The sequence below is a fragment of the Leguminivora glycinivorella genome, chromosome 7 (assembly GCF_023078275.1).
Source record: "Leguminivora glycinivorella isolate SPB_JAAS2020 chromosome 7, LegGlyc_1.1, whole genome shotgun sequence".
Taxonomy (NCBI): domain Eukaryota; kingdom Metazoa; phylum Arthropoda; class Insecta; order Lepidoptera; family Tortricidae; genus Leguminivora; species Leguminivora glycinivorella.
Genome location: NC_062977.1, coordinates 19,977,382 through 19,995,695, shown reverse-complemented (window position 1 = coordinate 19,995,695; position 18,314 = coordinate 19,977,382). Strand labels below are relative to the sequence as shown.

Below are 18,314 nucleotides of genomic sequence, written 5' to 3'. Positions count from 1 at the left end.
TCTATATTTTACTCATAGTTACAAGCATAGTACGCGTTCACCTACACGAGCTAAGACTGTGTGCTAGGAATGCGCCTCTTTCAATATATTTGATCGCCATTGTGACCATATTATGTAAGTGTCTAATTCGCGTAGACTACTTCCGTGAGGAAGTAATTCATTTTCGTGTATTGTGACGTAACAATACCCACTTTAAACTCAAGTGGCACCCATCCCTGTATACTCACCGTTATCTAGACACTAATTTAAACAAATGTCACAATAAATAGTATAAATACTTAAGCAGGTATTTATGTGCTCAAAGAGCGTTGCATTTCACCCGCATCGTTCATAGTTGAGCCGCTTCGCGAAGCACATAGCTGACCCGCTTCCGAAGCAAAGATGAATTGCCTGTTCGTGCTTCTGTTTTGTTTTTGTACGGATGTGTTAACGGCCAGTGTTGATGTCAAAACTTATCGAGGTTATAGAGAATATCAGGTGGTAGGTGATAAAGAAAGTCTTGATAAGTTTGAAGAAAGTGTAAGGAGTTTTGAGGCAAGTATTTTGTAATCTTTAGTAAGTCAAGTCATTTATATTACATAGTATGTATGTTTAAAAATAATTTGCCATTAAAATAAGTGTATTTTTGTTTAAGCAAGTAAGTAATTTTAAAAAATATCATAAATTTAATGTACTTACTATACTTAACATAATAGTTCTACGTATAAGGGCTTTGTTGGGACTTTCCCTTTATACATGAATATGTACGTAATTATTGGAATAGGCTAGTTTCCTATACTTAAAGTAAAATATTTTATGTAGTGCACGAAATAAAACACTACATAATTAAAAGAAAAACATAGACAGCGGTTATGTTACAACATAATTTCTATTTAATAAGTCAAAGAGAAAGATATAAAGTTAATGAATTGACCGTGACGTCACTCCCCAGTATTTCATAGTAATTCCATATTAGCAAATCGTTTTGACAGTTCTTAACCCTTAAATCGACAAGGAAAAAAAATCTCGAAAAAATGCGGTTGCATCTGTTTTTTGAAGTTATTATGTGATAATTAATTGTAGAAAAATCATAAAAAAAAAATATTTATAATAGTTTTGAAAAAAACCTATGTCAAGTATGTTGGACACTGCCAGGTTTGCTATAATGATGGCGTCATAACGAGTTAGGAGAAGACGTGCAGTATTTTGGACAATGCCGAGTATACGGTATTTTATCCGCATACGGTTTTTTTTTGTCAAATTATTTTGTTTTGCTAATTATAAAACACTTGTGTTTTTTCCATAAGAACATCCTGTAATAAAGATATATTGATATAATAAACTTGTGTCATCAAATTTTTTTGGGAGATAATTTCATACATAGCTTTTAAGATGGTCATATTTTTCCAGTTATTGACACATATATTTAACATAAAATTAAACGAGCCGAATGTCATAAGAAACAGTAACGTAGAAGCTATTGATTGTATTATAAGCATGTGCATTTATCAAAAATTTCATAAGAAATTTCTATATTGAAATTGGCTCTTCCTTGTAACGGACTAATAGAGAAGCTGATTTGACTAGTAGGAAACTAGCCTATTATAAACGTGAACGGAATAGCCTCTATTACGTCTCTTATCATAACTAAATCACTGAACTCAAAAATCACCAGCAACTCCAAGTCTCCTCACACATTTTTCTCCTAAATATTGATTGAAAGCTTTCGGTCATCCTTTTCGGATTCTGTTTTGATTTGGCAGAACTGAGTCGAATGCCAGCCAGGTTGTACGAAATCGTAAAACCCTTGCTCTATTTGTCAAATATGGCGTCATAGAGTATCTTAAAGCATATTCTGCTTGCTCTCCGACAAGCTAAATACATGCATAACATCATCATCATCACCATTTCAACCATTAATCACCCACAGCTGAGGATAGGCCTCCCTTAGTGTATACCAGTTATCCCGGTCTCTAATCCGGGGCTAATCTCATCTAGAAGTGCCCCGCAGTTTTTCGAATGTCGTCCACCCAACGAGCCAACGGATTCCAGGCGCTTCTTACATCCGATAGCGGCCGCCATTCGGTCCACATTTTGGTCCACCTGCCATCACTCTGCCTGGCAACGTGCCCCGCCCAATTCCATTTGAGTTTGGAAATGGCGTCACCCACGTCCCGCACCTTGGTGGGGGACATAACACTTGTTATTTACTAGATCAGAATATTTGAAACCTAAATCTTCTTCCAGGAACGGTTCCTCATTAAACGCTACAGTGCAACTTCGCTTCAAACGCTCGTTTCGCCGGAGCTACTGGACTTTTTCCAAGAAACCGTTCAAAAGCTGAATTTGCAAGCCACGCTCGTGTTTGAGGATATATCTAAGTAAGTTTGATGAAATTAACCAACACATTCTCAATATCTCACTTGCACCATACGTTAAGACGATACAGGAGGGGTCAATTCTCCATACAAACGCTCTCCATACAAAAGCTGCAAAAGTGCAAAGCGAATTTATTAATTAGTTCATTCATAATTTCTCCATGCACTTTTGCAGCTGATAGTACCTACGTCATATTTTTAAATTAAAGGAAAATTTCACACCTCCGGCACACCTCGGACACTGGCGGTCAAATATATGAAAGAGGCGCGTTCCTAGCACACATTCTAAGCTCATGTAGGTGAACGCGTACCATGCTTGTATGAGTGAGATATGACAGGTTGACTGTTCGCGTTTTTGACAGGCGGTAACTGTGAGGTAACCGAGAGGGGATGGGCGGCGCTTTCAGCGGGGAAAGGGAGTGGCCATACTGTACGATAGTACTCTTTATTACACTGTGCCTCCGGCAGGACTCGAACCGCAAGCCTCAGTTGCTAAGTTGGTCATAGCGGCTACACCGGCCATGTTTTAAATATTTCCTTAAATTTAAAAATACGATGATTACTAATAATTTCATGTTGCGCTATAAAGAGTCTATCGGATGGCTATCTTCGACGCCAAACGCCGACAGAAATGCAGTTTAGCTCTGTCGCGCCGATACGCAAGAGCGATAGAGAAAGATAGCTATGATACAGATATTATCGTGAGCGTTTATGCATTTGGCTACGTAGCCGAATGCACAAACGCTCACGAAACGAAACGCTCGTAGATATCTATCTCTATCGCTCTTGCGTATTGACGCGAATAGACAGACTACCTTTCGCGTCGTTTCGTTTTCGTTTCGCGTGTCCTTTTTCTGTACAGACTCTTGCAGCTTTAAAAGCAGAATTACAGCATTTTATGGCCCGACAACGGCAGACTATTTCATGGAATGCTCCAATTTGGTACAGTATAATGTACATACAGATTCGCCGAACTGACTTTGTGCACTGAGCACACTCTTTACGTACTTTTGTTTACATACTTGTGGGACCCAAAACTACACACACGAGTGAAAGAAAATGCTTCGTTATCTGAAAATCTGTTTGTGTATTTTATACGATTAGATACCCTTGGCCCGTGGAGTACAAACGCTCTCCAGCTTTTTTAAATAATTAACTAAAATACTCGGAGACTTCACTGGTTTAGAGGTGATCGAAGAGCCGGCACCTTCCTGCTCTACGTCTTGCAATACAGCGAGGAAATGCAACCAGAATCCTGCCAGTCGGCACCATGAGATTTATTTAAGTACAATTTAGTATTTGTTTTCTGTGTCAACGCCTATTTTTTACTTAGCTGTGTAAGTTTTATTCTGTTGTTAAAAATATAATCTTTAGAAGCCAGCGTTTCTAAATAACACGACACTATAATTATAATTATCTTAATAGCGTTGGCTTACGAACTGGAGCCTACAGTCGTGTACAAATTATATCTACACAGTTAGACAAAACCAACAAATTAATTAATTTATGCTCAATATAGTAGGTTTATAAGAGTCGTCTGACATTTTTAGAACTTAACGCGACTGTACAAAAGTACTTGGATATTTTAAATAGGGTTTTGATATTTTTAATTTATTTATAGAATAATACAGCTGGAAAAAGACGCCAGTCTTAGGAAGAAAGGCTTCTCCTGGTCTGCATATTACGACATTGATGATGTGAGTTTGAACCCACTTTTATACGTTATTTATTCTATACTAGCTTTTGCTTGCGGCTTCGCTCGCGTTAGAAAGAAACAAAAAGTAGCCTATGTCTCTCTCCATCCCTTCAACTATCTCCACCTAAAAAATCACGTCAATTCGTTGCTCCGTTTTGCCGTGAAAGGCGGACAAACAAACAGACACACACACTTTCCCATTTATAATATTAGTAAGGGTTCTTTTGGTGTCGCTTCCGCTGCACTTATTGAACAAAATATCATTTATTTTGACGTTTGTTAGAGAGCTACCTCACCATATGAACAATGTATTTATAGTATTTTATGCAACAGGCGTTTAAAGGAGGTCAAAAAAGACGAGTGGCGTGGGTAACAATTTGAGGCGAAGCCGAAAATTGTTATTAAGACGCCACGAGTATTTTTTGATTCAGTTAAACACCGTTGCATACAATACTTTTTCTACGACCATGCACTCAGTTTTTAATAGTTTTCTTGAATAACTTTCGTGAAATTCACACTGTTTCCTGTATTTTGACGCAAAGGTTTGCACTGTCAACTCAGCTGCCCAAAGTGCGCAGTATCGTTATAACAATGCGTTGCCATGGTTACAGAGCCAAACAATGCGTTTTCAGTTTTTTCGATACTGCGCGCATGCGCGGAAAGCCGGCGGACGCTGGCTTTGGGGAATAGACTTTTATGAAGGGTTTTAAAGATCTATGCACGACCCTGTAAATGACGAATTACAGTTCGGGAGTAGAAAAAATAATTTAAGAACCTATACGTATAGAGTAAATAGATTTTACTTATGCCTAGTTTGCTAATAATGAAGCATCCACCACATTAAATAATAACTTGCACAGTAAAGTAATAGATTTATTGGATCTCATGTAACTTGAATTTGATCTGCAGAGTAACTTTTCACACAGAGAACAGCAAATGCTTTAAGGCACTAAGTCCGCCATTTGTGTTTTTTTTTAATTGTGCAATAAAGTTGAAATAAATAAATAAAACAATCTAATATTACATACATACATACATACAATCACGCCTGTATCCCATAAAGGGGTAGGCAGAACACATGAAACTACTAAAGCTTCAGTGCCACTCTTGGCAAATAAGGGGTTGAAAGAAAACAAAACTGTGACATTGCAGTGTCAGGTTGCCAGCCTCTCGCCTACGCCACAATTTAACCCATATCCCATAGTCGCCTTCTACGACACCCACGGGAAGAAAGGTGGTGGTGAAATTCTTAACCCGTCACCACACAGGCTCAATCTAATATTCTCTACAGATATACGGCTACCTCCAAAACATGAGCGTGACTTACCCTCAATGGACCCAGCTAGTGGTGGGAGGGGAAAGCTACGAAGGTCGACAGATCAAGGGACTGAGGATCAACACTCCTGAAGGCAGGGCCGAGAGCAAGCCAGCCGTCTTCATCGAATCTGGCAAGTTTCACTAAATATTAAACACATGAGTTATGTAATAACACAGAAGATTGTTTGACATGTTGACTGTTTGACATGATGCCAACGGCCACTTTTCATCATCGCACCGCTCGCTATCGACAGGGCGCTCATCCACACACCTTGCAACCTAAATGGTCGCGGACCGTGCGGTTTCAGAGGAATTTCCTCCCACGAACGCTCCGGATGTGGAATGAGCTCCCTGCCGAGGTATTCCCGATGAACTACAGTATATGGGGTTCTTCAAAAAAGCAGTGTACAAGTTTCTAATGGTCGGCAACGCTCATATGACATCCCTCGAGTTGCACGCGTCCATAGGTTACGGTGGCCGCTTTCCATCCGGCGGGGCGTATACCACCTGTTTGCCACCGACGTGGTATAAAAAAAACCGGTCAAGTGCGAGTCGGACTCGCTCACCGAGGGTTCCGTACAAACTTTCAAGACTATTCGACTTCAATAGTTTACGACTTACGACATGTCGCAAGGACGCTCCTGAACCGACCTCATTATAACAGGAAAAACGCGATGTAGGAAATGAACGTTCAACGTACAGCGACATCTATCGGCAAATTGAGTAAACTAATGCGCGCGAGCTAGTATGGAAGATGATTTTTATGGAATAATTGTTTATTGCGTGAACCGATTTTAACCATTTTGCCTCCATTTGAAAGCAGCTAATTTCATTGTTATTTTGTTAAAAAATACAGGTACAATAAACACCCGCAAGAATGTTGAAATTGAAAATGTAAATCTGAACGGTTTTTTTATAAATAAAAAAAAAAGTTTTCAAGATACGTGTACGATTTTATTTTTCCTGTAATATTCATTATAATAGCCATGTTTGGTGAAAATTTCATAAATTTATGTTACTAAACTTCGGAGATAAGGGGGGGGGACGGTATTTTTTTTTTACATTTTCCTTCAAAAAACATTTTTTTTCCACAACCAAAAAAATATAAAAAATAGTTTTGATATGTACAATTTGAGCTCTTTCTAACGATACCCCACTTGACCTAGTTACTTGAAATTTTCATTGCAGTTTGCCCCCCTTTCATTTTGTCCATTTTCTATCATTTATATTAATTAATTAAAAAAAATTACTTTCAACTTGTAGAGGTTCACAATGTTTATAATTATTCCAAATTTCATATCGATAGCATAAGTAGTTCTCGAGATATTTAACAATGTGACAGACGGACAGAGTCGCACCATAAGGGTTCCTGTTGTACCTTTTTGGTACGGAACCCTAAAAAGATGGTCTGATGCTCGGTAACTTGGTATACTAAGATGGCCGCCATATGGAAATAATAAGGATCACCAGTCCAGAACGAAGGGCCGAAAGCAAGCCTACTTATTTTAAACACATTTCGTCACTACTTTTTAAAAAACTTGTATCTTCGTCTGTCAATGAAAAGAAAATTGTAGTAGTAGTAAAATTTTCTGTCAAATGTGGTTGATGCAACTGGCCCTTATATCGCGATTTTAACCAATGCTAATAATATGTTTTTCAGTACAAATGGTGTTTGGAAGTGGTGGTGACGACTGGTCTGGCTCAGTCGGTAGTGACCCTGCCTGCTAAGCCGCGGTCCTGGGTTCGAATCCCGGTAAGGGCATTTATTTGTGTGATGAGCACAGATATTTGTTCCTGAGTCATGGATGTTTTCTATGTATTTATCTATTTAAGTATGTATATCGTCGCTTAGCACTCATAGTACAAGCTTTGCTTAGTTTGGGGCTAAGTTGATCTGTGTAAGGTGTCCCCAATATTTATTTATTTATTTTAAGTGGTTCATTATAATTATGTCAGGTCGAAACTTCGGAGGGCCATCTGTACTGAAAAACGTCGTACGATACACGACTGAAAAGGAAATTCGTAACTTCCTTCGGTCGTGTCTTAATTTATCGCCACTCGTTTCAAACTTCCTATTTTTCGCACTTGTATCGTAATGTACTATTTCAGTAGGTACAGATGGTGTTTTTTTTTACACACTAGTGCGAGAAGTGGTTCATTATAATTATGTCAGGTCGAAACTTCGGAGGGCCATCTATACTGAAAAACGTCGTACGATACACGTGCGAAAAGGAAATTCGTAACTCGTGACGATTTAAAATACTCCCTTCGGTAGTGTTTTAAATTATCACCATTCGTTTCAAACTTCCTTTTTTACGCACTTGTATCGTAATGTACTATTATCTACTACAGCGGAAAATAACCTCACGTTAAATTATTATGATGTAGAATAAATACCATTTTTCATTCAAATCCTTCTCTTTTCTCATTCATATATTCTTCTCTAGAATTGATTTCCACCAGGAATCCGTCACCGTCTCAAATATTAAAATAAATTGACTACCCCAATTTCAGGCATCCACGCCCGAGAATGGATCACCCCTGCCACGACCACCTATTTCATCAATCAACTGCTCACGAGCGACAACCTGACATTGAGGCCCTGCGGAATCAATTCGACTGGCACATCTTTCCGAGTGTCAACCCTGATGGCTATCACTTTAGTTATACTAAAGTAAGTTTTTAAGTTAATGTACAGTCAACCAATTGGAACCCTAGGCCACTGTAGAACTGTGTCATAGTGACGTTGGAAATCAGATTGTAAGAAGTCTCTTACTGCTTGTCATTTTGACATGGTTGTAGAGTGGCCTAGGGTTCCAATTAATAAATAAATAAATAAATATTATAGGACATTCTTACACAGATTGACTGCCTTGAATTGGTTGACTGTATGTATGTGTACCTGGGCATTTTCAAAAATTGGGACTCAAAGTTAGTGAAACAATAACCACAAAATTAAAATTTTGAAAAAACCCCTCGACGGCGACATAGCGGAGCGATTTTCATGAAACATGGCTAAGAACACTCCCGACTAACTCAGCTTTCAAACAAAAAAAATCTAAATCGAAATCGGTTCACCCGTTCGGGAGCTACGGTGCCACAGACAGACGCACACACAGACAGACAGACAACAGACAGACACGTCAAACTTATATCACCCCGTCGTATTTGCGTCGGGGGTTAAAAATTAACTCGATGTCAGTTTTGTGACGACAATAAAAGCATGAAATTTCAATAATTTGCTTTTGTGTTAATTACATAAACTACTAGCAATAATCTACGTTTTATAACATGAAAAAAGTTGGTTTTTAGACAAATTTTATTCTCAATTGTCGTCACATGGAGTTAATTTTTGTTAACAACTGTCACTAATTTTGGGCCCCAATTTCTGAAAATGCCCACCTAAATGTTACAATAGTTATTAATGAGTGACTGTTACAATAGTTATTGACGACCGGTCTGGCGCAGTCGGTAGTGACCCTGCCTGCTACGCTGCGGTCCCGGGTTCGAATCCCGGTAAGGGCATTTATTTGTGTGATGAGCACAGATATTTGTTCCTGAGTCATGGATGTTTTCTATGTATATAAGTATTTATATATTATATATGTCACCGTAAAATTGTAAAAACCGTTAGTTTATAATTTCACTAGCGAGATTATGAACTAACGAAATATTGTGAACCGTAACGTACAGTTCACAATTTGACGGATTGCTTTTACGTTAGATTATAATCTATCGAAGCGAAACCGTCAAATTGTAAACTGTCATGGCGTCGGAACGAAGCTAGCGCTCTGATTGGTCGGTTTTATAGTAGATCGTTCCGTGGCCATAGAGTGACTGACACAAATAGACACTGCAACCACAGATGTCAATCAAAAACCTCATTAAACTTTTATCATCAAAATTCGATATATTGTTTAAGGAAATGGTCGAACTCGCCAAATAAACAAAATTATCAGTTACTTTGCTTGTTATGTGGCGGCTTAATTGGTATATTTCTTGTGACTTATATTGACAGGGATATAGACCGTGATTACCTTTTTGATTTTTCGAGCTCCCGATATCGTAATCACGGTCTATATCCCGGTCAATATAAGTCTAATGAAAATAACCGTGAATCATTCAAAACTCTTATATTTCTTGTGATTTAATATTCAGTTTTCGAAAACAAAATCCGTTAGTTTATAATCTTACTAGTGAGATTATGAACTGACGAGTTATGGTGAACCGTAACGTTCACAATTTAACGGATTATTTTTCGTTAGATTATAATCTAACGGAGAGAAACCGTCAAATTGTAAACTGTCATATGCGTCAGGAGCTAGCGCTCTGAATGGTCAGTTTTTTGTTAGATCGTTCTGTGTCATTAGAGTACCTAACATAAATAGACACTACAATCACAGATGTCAATTAATGTATTACAATAGTACATTACGATACAAGTGCGTAAAAAAGGAAGTTAGAAACGAGTGGCGATAAATTAATGTTTTAAATCGACACGCCACGATACGAGTTACGAATTTCCTTTTCGCACGTGTATTGTACGACGTTTTTAAGTACAGATCGCCCTCCGAAGTTTCGTCCTGACATATAATAAATAAAAAAAAATAAATAAAATAAAAATCATTTATTTCAGACTCAGGGTCCATAGATGGTTAGTAGAACATTACAACTCTAAAAAAACTAATATTAGTGTTAGTAAGACATTTACCTAATGCTAAGACTTAAAAAACTAAAACAATTCACACTTAAAACCTAGACATGGCGACAGCGTGCAGCATTTGCCATCGGTTGAGCATGGGGCCATTTTCACGCTCTATAAATACGTTCAAGATGCTGTTGGGGCTGCCGCGCAGGCGACGCATTAGTGAGGCGCACCTTTTGCGCATTATTGCCGCGAAACTGTCCACGTTGGCCTCTGCGAACATACCAGAGGCACTGCAAAAACGCGGCAGCCCCATCAACACCCGGAACGCATTATTATATTGGACGCGCAGGCCGTTGTACGCCTTCTGCGTAAAGTTGGTCCACAGGCTGCAAGTATAGAATGACTGACAGTACGCTTTGAAAAGTGTAACCTTTACTTGTGCAGTACATTTCGCAAACCTGCGGGCCAACATGTTACATCGGACGGCCAACGACCTACGCTCCCTCTCCACGTCCAGGTCATCACTCAGGTTGTCAGTCACCCAGTGACCCAGGTACTTGAACTTGGTGACGAAGTTTAAAGGGATACCGTAGAGTGTCACTAAAGGTACCGCAGGATACGTTTTTCTACCGGCCTTAAAAATCATCACCTCGCTTTTTTAACATTGTACCTGAGTCCATGAGCCACTGCATAGGACTCGCATATTTTCAACAGCCTTCTCATTGCATCCATTGAGGGCCCAAGCAGCACCATGTCATCCGCGTAACTGAAATTGTTTGTGGCGACTCCGTCAATGTGACATCCGGCATAGGTACTGCTTAGCTCCTCAATGAGAAGGTTGACATACAAATTAAACAGCTTTGGTGAGGACAGCCCACCCTGTCTCACCCCACACATCAATTTATAACCCGGTGACATTGCATTCCCCCATCTTACAAAGTTGCTTTGATGTAAGTACCAATATTTAAACAGGGCTGTCACTTCCTTAGGTACACTAGTCTCATTACGTAACTTGGCCCAAAGGATGTCATAGGCTACAAGGTCGAATGCCTTTGATAGGTCCAGGAACACACCATAAACCGGTGTACTCCTGCTGGTATAGTACTGCACGGTATTCTTGAGGGCCATGATCGCACTCTCTGTGGAAAATCCCCGCCGAAATCCAAATTGTGCATCATTTAACTTGATATGCTCATCCAACTGCGCATCAAGTAGACCGTCCAGCACTTTGGCAATAGTGGTAGCCAAGGATATCGGCCTATAGTTCGACAGATCTGAGGCATCACCCGTTTTATTTTTGACGATTGGGACTACAACCGTCTGCATTAGTTCGTCAGGCAGGTGGCAATGACTCAGACAAAGTGTAAAAAACATGGCGAGTACTCTAGGCAGATGCTTTCCAGCATGCTTCAGGTGTTCAATGCTGAGTCCGTCATGTCCCGGCGATTTACCTCTGACCATATTATTAATCACTGTTTCCACTTGTTTGGCAGTAAAAGTGACACTCAACTCGACGGGAAAGTCCTCAGCAGTAAACACCCGTGACGCCGGACCCAGTGGCGATTCTACCTTAAAATTACTTTTGAATAAGTCCGCTATTTCGGAGGGATCAGTCACACCCGCGACGCTCACGGGAAGCCCAGACCTTGGGTTAAGCTTGTTGGTGGATTTCCAAAACTTTCCAAAATCTTTATTAAAATGGTGTTGAGCAATGATATCCATTTTAATCTGTTGTTCATTATTTTGACACCATTTTAATTTTGATTTAAATTGTCGCTTGGATTCACACATCTCATCATAAACACGGCCGGCGGAAGGCTTGCCGTGCAATATCCAATCTTGAAAGCAGAGCCTTGCCCTCCCGTGAGCCCCCCGAACATAATGAACCACTTCTCGCACTAGTGCGTAAAAAAAGCACCATCTGTACTGAATGGTATATTTCAGAACACATGGTGCAGTTTTATGGCACTAGTGCGAAATGTGGTTAATTATGTGCCTATATCGAAACTTTAAAGAACCTTTTAACTTTTTTTATGTATGGACTGAAAAACGTCAAACGATACAAGTGCGAAAAAGAGGAAGTTTGAAACGAGTGTCGATAAATCAAAACACGACTCAAAGAAGAGTAATGTACTAATAATAGACATCTGTGATTGTAGTGTTTATTTATGTTAGGTACTCTATGGGCCCAGAACGATCTAACAAAACACTGATCATTCAGAGCACTAGCTTCTGGCGCATATGACGAATTACAATTTATCGGTTTTTCTCCGTTAGATTATAATCTAACGAAAAATAATCCGTTAAATTGTGAACGTTACAGTTCACCATATCTCGTCAGTTCATAATCTTAGTGAGATTATAAACTAACGGTTTTTTTTTTCGAAAACTGAATATTAAATCACAAGAGATATACCAATTAAGCCGCCACATAACAAGCAAAGTAACTCACAATTTTGTTATTTGGCGAGTTCGACCATTTCCTTAAACAATATATCGAATTTTGATGATAAAAGTTTAATGAGGTTTTTGATTGACATCTGTGATTGCAGTGTCTATTTGTGTCAGTCACTCTATGGCCACAGAACGATCTACTATAAAACCGACCAATCAGAGCGCTAACTTCGTTCCGACGCCATGACAGTTTACAATTTGACGGTTTCGCTTCGTTAGATTATAATCTAACGTAAAAATAATCCGTCAAATTGTGAACTGTACGTTACGATTCACAATATTTCGTTAGTTCATAATCTCGCTAGTGAAATTATAAACTAACGGTTTTTACAATTTTACGGTGACATATATTTATAAACTGAAATAGATACCATACCATTTAGTGTTAAATAAAAAGCGATCAAGCCCACTGGTGGCAAAGCCGGGAATCGAACCCGGGTCTCCAGCTATCGCGGCTGATAGTTCAGTAAAAATGCACCTTCAAAATGACTCGAACCTGCGACGCTTCGAACACCGGTCCAATGTGGGTCCAGTCGCATGTTCAGTTCAAATATATTTATCTCTCTAAGATTACAAATCACTTAAGCGAGAAACAAACAACAATTTAGTAATTACATTTACAAGTAGGTAAGCCATAAAGCGAGCACAACATTTAACTAATACTAAAATTAAAATTTCATCATTTTGGCTATTTAATAAAAATGGATGTCGGTATTTTTAAATTCAATTTTAAAAACCACTAAGGCACTGATCCCACCGCGAGCTAGTAAACTATGAGCTATCGGCTATAAAAATGAACCAAATATAATCACTCCCGTGCAAATAAAAGATACCTACGGCGATATTGGCTCACCGCTGGGCGAGTAATCGCCGTGTCTCTTTTATTTGCACGGGGGTGCTTATCTTTTGTTCGTTTTTATAGCCGATAGCTCAAAGCTTACTAGCTTGCGGTGAGACCAGTGCCTAATGTTCTGTGATTCAATCGCTTTTACGGAAGCATATAAAATAGTACATATAAAATAGCACCATTTTTTTGTCATGAGCACTTATTAACTATATTCTTATTCTTAATTATAATACATTAAATTAAATTGAAAATAATTTTATTTTAAGTGTTATAATTCAAAGCATTGATGATTAATTGTGATTCTATTAAACTGTCAAAATGTTTAATTATAGACGCCCTGCAGTTGAAATTTCAGATCTGAATTATAATTAAGATTAAGTTAAATTGAATGGTTTAGATAATTTTGAGTTTAAATCTCTTAATCTGTTTACAACTAGGGAACAAATCAAATTATTTTATTGAATATTTTTTGATCTGTTATTTTTAATGGTAGATGTACATTGTACAGTACTTAAGTACCTATATGTTTATTAATTTTTAGGACCGCATGTGGAGAAAAACCAGATCAAAATCCAGCAATGGCTGCTACGGAGCTGATCCGAATCGTAACTGGGACTACAACTGGCTTAGTAAGACACTTTTCTTCATATTATATTTTCTTCATATTTATTTATACGTATTTCTGGCCCTGTATATTATGTGTGCCCACTGCGCGGACTTGGTATTCTTGGCATTCAAAAGGTTATTAACCTACATATCCACCATTGATTTAAATCCGGAGGTGTCAAGTTCCAACCCCGGCTTGAACCAAACCAATAATTTTTTCGGAACTTATGTGCGAAATTTGTATCGCTTAACTTCAAAACTGGGTAAATCCATTCTGCTATAAGGTTGATTATCTTTCAGATCGTATTATATTTTGTTTGAAGTTAAGCGACACTGATATTTGCCAATCGCTTTTCGGTAAAGCAAAACATCTTGAGGAAACCGGACGAATCCCAATAAGGCCTATGTTACCCATTGTATTGTACTGTATGTGTTGTATTGGTTGGAATTTGAAGGTCAGATGGCAGTCACTTTCGTAAAAAACTAGTAGGTACCTTTGCCAAATCTTGAGGTTAGTTTCGCGGACTCCAGGCTCCCCCGTGGCAAATGCCGGGATAACCCAAGGAGGATGATGACGATATTCGCCGTTTCTTTCATAAACATCCCGTTTTCAGAGCACGGAGCGAACAACAACCCCTGCGATTACCAAGTCTACGGCGGATCCGAACCGTTCTCCGAGGTCGAGACTCGAACCCTGTCCCAGTACATCTCCAAGGTCGAGAACCTTCTCGGCTACATCGCTTTCCACGCGGACGCTCAGATGCTGTTGCTGCCTTACTCAGACTCGGAGGAGCATAATGATAACTATAATGACTTGGTATGGAATAACCTAACCACAAAATTAAAATTTTGAAAAAACCCCCTACCGCGACATAGTAGACCGATTTTCATGAAACATGGCTAAGAACAATCCCGCTCAGCTAACAACTCAGCTTTCAGACAAAAAAAGCTAAATCTAAATCGATTCATCCGTTCGGGACCTACGATGCCACAGACAGACACACATAATTCATAATTCATAATATATCGGGGGTTAATAAACAATGTTTGATATTTTTCTGAAGTTAAGTGCGGAATGTCATTTTGATATTTGTCGATACTTTTCGGTGAAGGAAAACATCGTGAGGAAACCGGACTAATTCCAACAAGGCCGTACCCATCGAGTTGGAAGGTCAGTCGGCAGTCGCTTTCATAAAACTAGTACCTACGCGGCATCTTGGGATTCGTTGTCAAAGCGGACCCCAGGCTCCCATGAGCCGTGGCAAATGCCGGGATAATGCAAGGAGGATGATGATGATGTATAAATAATCCGCCACGCGCCCTTTATATCGCTATGTTGAATAGCCTTTAACTTGGTGATTGCCTTTCTTATACAGGGTGTAATTTTTATAACCTACAATATTTGTTTAAGTCCACCATTCGTACTTTTTTTATGTGCAATAAAGTATAAATAAATATTTATGAAGGCTTAATAGTAAAATGTTTCCACCATATTTGCCGTTTTCATTTAAGTTTAAGAACTTATCAGATTATCCTGGGTCAGATTATTAAGATTATTATGCTCATATTTTAACAAAATTAATTTGTTGACATGTCTACAAAAGAGAACAATTAAAACACTTATTTTTTACAGGTGACAATCGGAAAAACATCATTGGCCTACGGGTACAAAGTGAATCATGCAAAATATGACGGCCCTGCTACCGCTGCCGAAGTTCTATGTAAGCTATATTTCCCCTACATTCGAATTTACACTTTCGTATTAAATATCATCATGATCATTTCAGCCATTGGTCCTGGGCTAATCTCATCCAGGTGCCGTAGCCGAATGGCATTTCTGCGACGCGAAACGAAAACGAAACGCCGCGAAAGGTAGTCCGGCTCTTTCGCGCCAATACGCAAGAGCGATAGAGACAGATATCGAGCGTTTCGTTTCGTGAGCGTTTGTGCCATTCGGCTACGTACCCAGGAGTGCCCCACAGTTTTTCGAGCCTTTCGTATTATTTATTTATTATTATTTATTTAAATATTTGAAAACATATTTCAGTGACATATATACAGATAAATCCAATGCGTCATGAAACTTACATTAAAAAACAGTAAATAAGAACATAAAAAAAAACAATAAAGTTTACAACGTGGTACATCAACTGAGATCCTAGTCTAACAAATATCACTAGCTGTTACGAGTAAGGCCTGATTTAGACGGCGTGCGAACTCGCATGCGATTCTAGTTACATTACGGGCTGTTGAGGGTACATACAATTTTGCACAGCCAACAAATACCGCAATGTAATAAAACTCGTATGCGAGTTCTCGTACCGTCTAAATGGGCCCTAAGTGAGGAAATTCCACCAATATTTTTGGCGCATTTTCTCCGGGTGCCAGAGTGCCCAGAGTGGGTAATTTTATATTTGTTTTTAAGCTAGATATATAGACCGTCAACCAAATCTTGTCACTAGAAAAAGGCGGCAAATTTGAAAAATCGCGGGCTAGCAACACTAGTTTTGAAAATCGGCGGAAATTCGCGTGTCATTTGTATCTTATCTGTGGAAATCTCCACCCTACCGAAAAGAGAAATAACTAGCACATATCCGTCCCTTTTTAATACATTATCTAATTCGTAAGGAAGGAGCGAGCCCCTTGAAAAAAAATATATGTGGCTGTTCGACGTACATTGCTGGTTTTTGTTCGTTTCATAGGGATACCATACTTTAGTGTGATGTACATTGCTACTGCCAAAATTTGGTTGACAGGCTTTAGGTAGACTGTTGGCTGTTGCTCATGTCATGTTGAATTTAGGAGCATTTTCAGTGCCAAGTCAGAGCAAAGTAAACATACAGTGTGTAAGCCTTACACGGGCGATAAATTAAACGAAACAGAATTCATTAGTGTTATCATTAAATACGAGGTGTTTCTGTTAATGTTTAACACATAATAAATTTTTGAAAGTTTCCTCTACAGCAATGTACTGTAATTTCGATGTCATTCAATGTCTGAACTATTTTATATGCTATTAACTTAACAGATTTGCCCGTATTAGCTTTACACTATGTATATGGGCTTTGAAGCAATCAGGTTAATTATATTGAAAGCATGCAATTTTGCGTTAACCTATAAGTATGACTTGAACTACAACCATATTTAAAGCTCGTTTTTAAAAACAAATTACGACAGATGTAGTGCGAAAAGCTTTTCCTTCGAATTTTTCAGGAAATATTTCATCACTACTTTGAAAAAAAAAAACTTGTATCTTCTTCTGTTAATGAAAAGAAAACTGTAGTATGTATGAAATGCATACAGACTTACAGCGCATCTGCGTTTTAACTTTGAGGAGCAGTGTGAGATACGAGATTTTTTCAAAGTAGTGACGATTAGTCATGCTAGTTCAGATTTTCCTTCGTATGTTTACGAAAACGTGCGAACGTGTCATGCTATTTCAGTCAGTCTCAGTACAAGATGTACTGACATTGACTGACCTAGCATATCAAATACGAACGTTTGCGGAAAAATACTAAGGAAACCCTATTCGCACTGCAGATGTAGTGCGTAGCCGAATGCACAAACCCTCACGAGACGAAACGCTCGTAGATATCTATCTCTATCGCTCTTGCATATTCGCGCGACAGTCGGACTACCTTTCGCGGCGTTTAATTTTCGTTTCGCGTCGCAGAAATGCCATTCGGCTACGGAACTGAAATGTCTTAAAGTAAAGGCAATCCCACATTTCAGACAAAGCGTCAGGCGGCAGCATGGACTGGGTGCGCCACGCCCTCGGCACGCAACTGGTGTACACTTACGAGCTCCGAGGGTACTACTTCTACTGGCCGCCAGCGCTCATCTACCAGCAAGGGGACGAGGTCACTCAGATGATGCTAGGACTCTTCAACGAGGCTGAGAATCTTGGATACTACAAATAGTTTTACTTTTGTTTGTTCTGAAGGTCGCTTAGACCGAAAATCTTGGATATTCGTTTAAGATTTCTTCTGTCATTTACATTAGTGAAGGATTATTGAGATATTATTGAGTTTGTTTAAAGATTTTAAGGTTATTTTTTAACATAGAATTTCTCATACCCAATGCTCACGACTTCTAAGCATGCACTAAAAATGTCAATGAAACCAATAAAGAAAGTAACACGATTTTCGGACTTTTTTATGTTATGGGACTGAATCATAAAAAATCTGTTAAATATATCGACATGACAAATTCTGGGTGGATATCCAAAGTTACAAGACGACATTCTGCAGAAAAATCATACCTATGTACTTTCAACTTATATTTTATTCGTAGACCTACATAATATCTCGAGTTAAGTGTCGTTTTCGGATAAATCGAATAAAAGGAATTTATTTTTGAGATATTCAGGCAATTTTACTGTGGTAATAG

The 18,314-nt window shown here is 38.7% G+C and overlaps 1 protein-coding gene across 1 annotated transcript; it reads left to right on the top strand.

Annotated features, from left to right (window-relative positions):
* Positions 1-326: 326 nt before the first annotated feature.
* On the top strand, positions 327-18,066 carry LOC125228170 (zinc carboxypeptidase-like). Its single transcript, XM_048132628.1, is given in 10 exon segments — positions 327-534; positions 2,227-2,360; positions 3,979-4,054; positions 5,345-5,501; positions 7,885-7,953; positions 7,956-8,044; positions 13,861-13,948; positions 14,540-14,742; positions 15,559-15,646; positions 17,658-18,066. Coding segments are annotated over 10 exon segments (1,245 nt in total). The 5' UTR covers positions 327-381; the 3' UTR covers positions 17,846-18,066.
* The last annotated feature ends 248 nt before the right edge of the window (positions 18,067-18,314 follow it).